The sequence below is a fragment of the Myxine glutinosa genome, chromosome 10 (assembly GCF_964187855.1).
Source record: "Myxine glutinosa chromosome 10, kmMyxGlut1.1, whole genome shotgun sequence".
Lineage (NCBI taxonomy): Eukaryota > Metazoa > Chordata > Myxini > Myxiniformes > Myxinidae > Myxine > Myxine glutinosa.
The window spans coordinates 8,357,881-8,367,360 of NC_136270.1; the positions used below are offsets into that span (position 1 = coordinate 8,357,881).

At 44.0% G+C, this 9,480-nt stretch overlaps 1 protein-coding gene and 1 long non-coding RNA gene across 2 annotated transcripts in view; one reads left to right on the forward strand and one right to left on the reverse strand.

Annotated features, from left to right (window-relative positions):
- Window positions 1–9,299, forward strand: LOC137434250 (uncharacterized). Its single transcript, XR_010985826.2, has 3 exons — window positions 1–117; window positions 208–321; window positions 9,258–9,299. It is a non-coding gene; the product is annotated as an uncharacterized LOC137434250 (long non-coding RNA).
- The window catches only part of LOC137416046 (serine/threonine-protein kinase H1 homolog), a 25,067-nt gene continuing 24,627 nt past the window's right edge, over window positions 9,041–9,480 (reverse strand). The window contains exon 3 of the mRNA XM_078785323.1: window positions 9,041–9,480. This exon is cut by the window's right edge and continues 3 nt beyond it. Coding sequence (XP_078641449.1) covers window positions 9,187–9,480 — 294 coding nt within the window. The 3' untranslated portion in view covers window positions 9,041–9,186.

Here is a 9,480-nt window from a genome sequence, read left to right on the forward strand (position 1 = left end):
CGATTTCTCAACGCGCAGGGCTAATCCGCCCTAGTGCAACCTCGGGTCATTTTGCAAGACTTGCAACAAGTGTTTCCATCCTTAGGCGAGTCAGAAAACATCCAACTCATCTCAAAGGTGAGCTCTCCAACCATTCTCACTCCATCAAGTCATCATGGCACCTTGTTAAGTCTGCTCACCTTACACCGCCCCCCCCCCCCCCCCCAGCCTCTCATCACGGGTGCCTTGGGTACACGAAAGAGATATCAATCTCTACCGAATGGGTGTACAATTTGACGGCGATGTGAAGTGTTATCTTCAAATCAAAACAAGACATGCACGGTATGATTTCGATATGATAATAAATCATATGCATCGTCATGACACGGCATGCCGTGTTATCAACTACATATGTCGAACTGTCTGTCAACGGAATAGTCTTTATTTTGAAAACAAGGTTTTAAAGTGATTAAAAACCAATCAATAAATTTCATCTTTTCAAGATGCAGCAGTTGGTCAAAACACCATGGAATTGTCACCCTCCAGAGAGGACAAGCTCAGTTCCAACATGAACGACCTTGAGAACCAAAGTATGCTGTGTGTGTGTGTGGCCTAAACCTAGATCTGACACGTTCGGACACCACCACTCCAATGTGTGCGTACGGTCCCCTGCCTGGGCGGTGAAAGAGGGAAATTGGTGTGTACAGAGAAGAGTTATCGATTTAACATGATGCTCGGGGTCTGTGCAAATAAAGCAAGAAAGAGCAATCAGAGATTTCAAACCCTCGCCAGCATGTATTTTCAGTGGTTTTTAAGGCTTTTGTGTTAAAACAAATATGGCGGCCGAACCACGTGACCGATGACATCATCATTTTTTTCATCTCCACTAATTTATTCTTAGATTATGCTCAAGAAATTTCATCTTGATCGGATGAAGTTTTGTACTTGTCAAATTATGACGTCATAATAGAGGCACCTATGACATCATCATTAACAGATGTTATTCCACATGGAGACTTCTTTACAATGAGCCATGTCTCAATTTTTACCTTCGCAAAAGCGGAAGGTTATGTTTTGATCGCTGTGTATTTATTACCTTCGCAAAAGCGGAAGGTTATGTTTTGATCGCTGTGTATTTATTTGTATGTCTGTGTGTGTGTGTGTATGTTATTCGCATAACTCAAAAAGTATTCAACCGAATTGCATGAAATTTGGTGGGATGATTGGTTATTATACGGGACACATTTGATTAGATTTTGGGAGCAATCGGGTCAAAGGTCAAGGTCAAGGTCACGAAAAGGTCAAAATCGTATTTTTGTTGTTCTGTTCCCTACACTCCCATGCCAAGTACAGAACAGTAGCTGCGGCGAAGGTATGCGCTCTACCGAGTGCCCGTTCTAGTTTGTATGTCTGTGTGTGTGTGTGTGTGTGTATGTTATTCGCATAACTCAAAAAGTATTCAACCGAATTGCATGAAATTTGGTGGGATGATTGGTTATTATACGGGACACATTTGATTAGATTTTGGGAGCAATCGGGTCAAAGGTCAAGGTCAAGGTCACGAAAAGGTCAAAATCGTATTTTTACCATAGCGCGGTCAATTTTTATCCAATTGGCATGCAACTAATGCCAAAATGTTCAGAATTCAATGCCCGATCTTGTGATATACGACATGACCCAGTGAAGACATTACCCTTGTTAGCGGTTGGGGGTCAAAGGTCAGGGGGGTCACGACCTTGCAAAATGTGCGTTTTTTGTCATAACTCGGTCAATTCTTATCCGATTTGCATGAAATCAGCACCAAACTGTTCACTGTTCTGTTCCCTACACTCCCATGCCAAGTACAGAACAGTAGCTGCGGCGAAGGTATGCGCTCTACCGAGTGCCCGTTCTAGTTTTCTATGCAGCGCTTTCGGGGATATAGAGGTGCAAATGTTTTCGGTTTTTCCAAGTCGAGAGAAATGCCCGTGCTACGCACGAGTGGGAGGCCAGAAGCAAACATGCAATGCAGATACGGTGAATGCCAAAGCATGAAACCAATAAATTCCACATTCCTGTAGCACCTTCAGTCGCACGTCAGACATGGACAGCAAGTTCGTGAAGGACTTCCATGAAAAACGTACCTGTTCGCAAACAAACGGGTACGTTCACGTAGAGAAACATCGATTGTGGGTTCGTGGCGAATCTGGATATGGCAATGGGAAAATATCAGAAATTGAAGGCTTTTTTTATTTTAAACGATTCATATAAACATCCGTTGAATCATATCACACGCAAATCATCAAAATCTAAACAGTTTCTTTAGAATTTCAATAAAAGCCACATCACTGTTCATATCGGTAAATATTATTCCATCGTGTTTCAAATCGTGATGATGCACTATGATCGTGATCGTGAATCGTGATCGATAATCGTGTTCACAATCGCTATGTCGTATGTACTCTCGATACGTGTACCAAGTTCCCGATACATGTAACTCTACCAAATCAACAGTTAAAAGGATTTTGAGCTGATCGGTATTACGGCCTTGGCAAGATCGATGGAGACAGCGATCTTTACCTTCGCAAAAGCGGAAGGTTATGTTTTGATCGCTGTGTATTTATTTGTATGTCTGTGTGTGTGTGTGTATGTTATTCGCATAACCCAAAAAGTATTCAACCGAATTGCATGAAATTTGGTGGGATGATTGGTTATTATACGGGACACATTTGATTAGATTTTGGGAGCAATCGGGTCAAAGGTCAAGGTCAAGGTCACGAAAAGGTCAAAATCGTATTTTTGTTGTTCTGTTCCCTACACTCCCATGCCAAGTACAGAACAGTAGCTGCGGCGAAGGTATGCGCTCTACCGAGTGCCCGTTCTAGTTTAGACCTGATTCTCCTTCATGCCGAAGTGCAGATCCTCCTTCATGCCACATCCGATCGATGCAGCCGTGCAGCGATCGGTGCAGTCGTTTGTGCGGCACACGGTGCAGCGATCGGTGCAGCCATTGTGCGGCACACGGTGCAGCGATTGGTGCAAACGTGGACTCCCACACTGCCACATCCTGCTGATACTTGCTCCCGTATGACGTTTCCGCATGACGGATGTTTATAACAATCATTTAAAAGAAAAAAAGGCTTCAATTTCCGATATTTAGCCTTTTCATTTGGGCCTCCCAATTGAAGCCCCGCCCATAGGGCGGGTACCGTTGCTCGACGTAAGAAGACGTCACAATGAACGTCATGCAAACGCGAATGTGATGCGGGAGTCCAAACCTGAGAATGCTGGAGACTAAAGCTGAAATTGGGAAAACTAAATAGCCTATTTTACTCCTGGGGATCCCAGGATTATACACCCAAAATATCTTTGCGATTGGTTCAGCAGTTTTTACGGTACCTTCGAACAGACAGACAGACAGACATTTGGTGAATTATAGTAAGATGGCGGCCGAACCACGTGACCTATGACGTCATCATATATTTTTTTCAACACCAATTTATTTCTACATGACGCTCAAGAAATTATCTTGATCGGATGAAGTTTTGTGCTTGTCGAATTATGACGTCATAATGGAGACACCTATGACATCATCATTAACATATTTTATTCCCCATGGAGAGTTCTTTACAATGAGCCATGTCTCAATTTCTTCTTTTCAGTGCTTTCAGAGATATAGAGGTGCAACGTTTTTCGGTTTTTCCAAGATGGCGGCCGAACCACGTCACCTATGACGTCATAATTATCATTTTAAAAAATCATACAGGTGGAGTTGCACCTACGGTGAAAATTTTCTGTCAATCGGACCAACGGTTGTAGAGAAAATCATATTTATTCTGTGCGGACAAACAGAGAAACAGACAAACGGACTCAAATGCAATACTCTGGCGAGGGTAACAACAAGTATCCCGAGGGGGGTCATCAGGATCTTAATTTCACTCCTAAAGCTGAAAACAGGATTTGAATGGTTTTATCTTTATGGGGAAACAGGTGGATGAGAATGCGTTCATTTCTCTCGAGGATTCGGCCTTGCACCAAATTGGTGGGAAGCAAGGGTTGGTATGTCGGTGGCTGAGCACATATCTTCACGTCCTTCAGCTTCTTGCTCCATCGCTCATGACTCTTTTTTTAGCCGCGTCGCAGACGCTGCTCATAGAGTGCCCTCTGCAGTTGTTGTTGTTGTTGTTCTTCTTCTTCTTCTTGCAGAGAAGACAAAACCTCAAAGCTCCACCCATTCTGGGAACCATAGCTCCACCCATTCTGGGAGAGCCTTCATATAAACAAATATCCACCATTTTATTAACTCGCATAGCTTTGAGGCCTGTTTTGTAGGCCCGTGGTGTCTTCCTCTCTCACACAGTTTTATTTCAAATCAAATTCGATATATCATTTCATTTTTCACAGTCGCTAACATAGTTTTAGACTCGGTTGAAAAAAAACGGGAAGAAAATCCAATGAAAGTTGCCCTTTATAGAATGAAATGAATTCTCAAAGGCCTGTAACTTAAAGTCCATTGAGATATATATTTTTTAAATCGCGGCATGGTCAGTCATACACCGCCCGAAATAAGAGACGGGAAAATGCCGAGATATACTGTATATATATTTTGTTTAAATCGCGGCATGGTCAGTCATACACCGCCCGAAATAACAGACAGGAAAATGCTGAGATATATTTAAAATTCGTCCATTTGATGACAATCGTCACGATGAAATATTTAATTTATACGTCGTCACAATAATGTGGAGAGAGGAGCATAGCTTCGTTCACGTGTCGCTACACACGGGAAATTGCCGAGATATATATTTTTTAAATCGCGGCATGGTCAGTCATACACCGCCTGAAATAACAGACGGGAAAATGCCGAGATATATTAAAAATTCGTCGCCACACACGGGAAATTGCCGAGATATATTTTCACTTTGCACAAAAATAACATCAAGTAATCGAATCAATAGGAATGTCCTTTGCCTATAACATCGATGTTATAGGCACAGCTGCATCTAGGCATTGTGTAACGTCGACGCGGCTTTTGTTTTAATTCTTTGTTTTCTTGTGACGTCATCGGAGCACGCGCGCAGGGCACCCTGGGACACCTCGGCCATTTTGATACCCTCTCGAACAACGTCGTCAGCGGATTCACATTAAATAGTTTTTGTTCACGACCAGTCATGCCAATTTGCGGCGTATTTCGTTGTTCAAACAGGCCAGGCGTTAGGCCAGGAGTTAAGTTTTACAAAACGTATGTATTCTATGTATTCGTAAACTATGTATGTATTCGTGTATTATGTATCCTCAAACTATGTATTCGTTGCTTACATGATAAATATAGGTGATGACTTATGGCCATACGCACAAAGCACACATGGCGGCACTCACTTCGCACTGTGCGTCACATGTCTACAAAGTATGCACACATGCATGCACAGCTTAAAACTGCAGTGGTTTTTGAACAATGGAGGGCACTTAATCAATCAGGTCCATAACATTAACACAAGCAGCTTTAAAAAATACATGTTTGTTTAATATATTAATACCTTGGATCGAATCAAGTGGACGTCATTCAGTTCTTTGTGTAGGGATTTGTCGCACCCATCCATCTTGGTACAACCTGTATGCCTCGAGGGATTTATACTTCTTCAACTCATCTTTGGTATAGGCCGATTTGCTGAACAACAGGTAGTTGATCACGTCGATGTGGGTCACCTGAGGCCACTTGCTCACATTCTTCTCAAATTGATCATTTGATAGACCATAAGGGTCACACCCAATGACAGAAATCTTCTCTTTGTAACGAACAAGAACGTCCGGGGGGAGCGTCTCTTGGTAGCCAAGGTTGGCACTCGCACTGCTAGCCATACTCAAGCCTGGATCTACCGTATCCTTACGTACACTCCAAGTCTGTTCTACAGGTAGTTGGTTGCAGGTTGACCCACTGCCCAGGTGTTCACCAATTCACTGGTCCACGGCAAACTTAAACCGAATGTTCTGTGTTTGTTGGGCAACAATACGTAATATAAACTAGATGGCACCACACTCCACATGAACGTGACAAAACAAACAAAATTACTTTATAAAACAGACTTTTTGCGATCCGCATTCACCATAAACCAACGCAACAAATCAATATCAGCGCACACGGACAGATTAGCTTGGGTATCAAAATGGCCGCCGCGCAATGCGAGATGGGTAATTTGAAGTGTGTACACAGAAACTGTGACGTCAGTGAAAACAAAGGATTAAAACTTTTTGTGCTTGTTCAAACTAGTCGTGGCTGCCATTGACAGAGGTGGACGGGGCTTCGTGAAAATTTCTGATCTGCCAATTTCTATCGCAATCCAAACGGTGGTTTCTTTACATTTTCAGTAACAATTTGCACATCACTCATAAATGTTATGTATGAACAGAAATTCAAAAAACACGAATTTCATGTCTTCGGCTAATGCTAAGCTTTGCTGAAGAAGAAGAAGAAGAGTTTTCCTCCGAAGAGAAAGATGCTGAGAACAAAGGTGCTGAGTTGTACTAAAACGAGTGGGTCAAACATGAAGCGATATCAGGATTATACTGGAACAAACAGATAGGCAAACACACAGACAGGATTGAAAACACAACCTCCATCCGCCTTTGGTGGCAGAGACAACAAAGCTAGGACAACTTCAGTGGATAGAAGCCAAAGGAGTGGAGGTGAGTGGAAAGTTTGAATGTGAAACTATACTGGATTGTATGTGAATGAATGAAAGCATGTGACCTACTGTAGAGCGGAGGGAGATGAGAGTGGTGGTAGAAAATTGAGTCCATAAAACCATGTGTGATGAAATAGGATCGAGCCTTGTAGCTCAAATGTAAGGGGGGGGGGGGGGGGGATTACAGCCTAACAATCCACAGCCTGGGCCCATCTATATATAATGGCGTAAGAATTTGTATATGTGTATGTATGTATGTCGGCTCTTCACCCATTGGTTGGCCAGCTGACCTGACCACCCACAAATGTAACCTGAACTACTTAACCCAAAGTACCCAGAGGACCCAAAAGATTGTCCCCCTGCTACCCCCCATCAACACCCAGAGGACCTACAAGACCATGAAGACCCAGTGGACCCAAAAGACCCTGAGGACGCTAAATAACCCATGGACCCTAAATACCCCCAAAATACCCCGAGGACCCAAAGGCCCCAGAGGAACTAAAATACCCCAAAGACTGAAAAGACCCCAAACACCCAATGGACCCCAAATACCGAAAAGACCTAAAGACCCCGAATACCTAAAAGACTGAAAAGACCCAAATGGACCCTGAAGACATAAAAGACCCCAAAGACTGAAAATATTACAAAGACCCTTAACAATCCTGAAGAGCCAAAAGACCCTTAAAGACTCCGAAGACCCTTAAAGACCCTGAAGGCCCAGGTGAACCAAAATGCCCTGAAGACCCAAAGACCCTGAAGACCCAAAATACTCCAAAGACCCAAAATACCCCAAAGACCTAAAAGACTGAAAAGAACCAATGGACCCCAAAGTCCCAAAATACCCCGAAGACCCAAAAGACCCCGAAGACCTAAAATACCCCAAATACTGAAAATATTCCAAAGACCCCAAAGACCCTTAAATACCCCAAAGACCCAAGATAACCAAAATACCCTGAATACCCAAAAGACCCCGAAGACCCTTAAAGACCCTGAAGGCCCAAAATACCCCATAGACTCAGAGGACCCACAAGACCCTGAAGACCCAAAATACTCCAAAGACCCTTAAAGACCCCAAATACCCTGAAGACCCCAAAGACTCAAGAGACCCAAAAGACTTAAATACCCAGAGGACCAAAATGACCCAAAATATCCCAAAGATCCTTGAAGACCCAAAAGGTCAAAAAGACCCAAAGACCCAAAATACCCCAAAGACCCTTAAAGACCCCAAAGACCAAAAATATCCCAAAGACTGAAAAGACCCCAAAGATCCATAAAGTCCCCAAAAAACTCCAAAGAAGGAAAATACCTCAAAGACCATCAAGACCCAAAAGACCCTTAAAGGGGAACCCAAACACAATTTCTTTGTCTGAAAAACCATTGACAATCATTAATCATGGTCTAATTTGAAGGGAATTTTTATTTATTTGCCAATCACAAAGTGCCGAAAAAACCCAAGATTGTTGATTTTTGAGATTGTCAGTGACGTCACATTGTGAACCCACCGTTATCCTGCCGGTGACGGTACATAGAGAAACGGCGCATTGTGAGCTCGGATTTTGAGACTGATTGGGGATGATGAAGTGGGGTGAGGGGGAGGGGGTGGAGGAGTGGGGTGAGGGGGGAGGTGGTGGACTGGGGTGAGGGGTGGGGTTATCGTGGGGGTATTGTTAGCTAGGGTGACGGTTGACGGGAGATTGTGAGAGGATGGTGGAGGAGGATTGGGGGGGGGGGGGGGTCGTGGGTATTGTTAGCTAGGGTGACGGTTGACGGGAGATTGTGAGAGGATGGTGGAGGAGAATTGGGTGGGGGGGGGGGGGGGTGGTCATGGGTATTTCTAGTTAGGGTGACGGTTGATAGGGGATTGTGAGAGGTGGTGGAGTGAGGGGAGTGGGGTAGTCATGGGTTTTATTAGCTAGGGTGACGGTTGAAGGGGGATTGTGGGGGGAAGGTGGAGTGGTGTTATTATGGGTATTGTTAGATAAGGTGATGGTTGATAGGGGATTGTGAGGGAATGGTGGAGTGGGGTAATGGGTGTGGGGAGGTCATTAGTATTGTTAGCTAGGGTGATGCTTGATGGGGGGATTGTGAGGGGATGGTGGAGGGGAGGGGAAAGAGGAGGGTGTGGGTATTGTTAGCTAGGGTGACGTTTGATGGGGTTTTTTTTCTGGAAAATTGAGATGCCTCAAAAAACAAGGACACCTAAGTTGTACAGAAATCAGTAAGAGCAATATTACCAAAGAAAATCAACAAGAAATCCATGTCAAAGTAGTTGTGTCAGCAGAAAATATCAGATGGCAGAAAAATGTGTTACACGCTTGGAACAAGATCGCCCGTAGGGCGGGTACTCTGCTAGTACCTTTAAAAGGAGAATCATACTTCATGAGACTTCTCTGAAAAAGCTTCAATTTTGGAAAACATAACTGGCCAGTGTAATCCTTTACTTGAAAACTGCAGGCCTCACTGGTGCTTATTACATCATTGGCTACCTTTCACACCTCCTTCCTTGGAATTTCAGGCAGGATATGGTGCGTCCTTGGTCCTAATGCTAGCAACAATCGTGGTAATTCACATTGAGTCTCCTTAGTTCACGCTCTCTTTCACGGCGTGACCTCGCAGACTTAGCCGAGCGGCTAGAGACGGCTGATTTGCTGCTTTGGCGAGATGAAGCACGACGCCGCAGGTTCTGCGAGATGGAACGGTGTAGATCTTTGGCTGACGACCCTGCTGCCACGCTCATCCATGGATGCCGCAGTGCTGGTCCAGCACCCATACGCTTGCTTGGATCTACCAGCAGCAACTTGTCAATGAAATCTTTTGCCAAATTTGAGACGCATGGCCA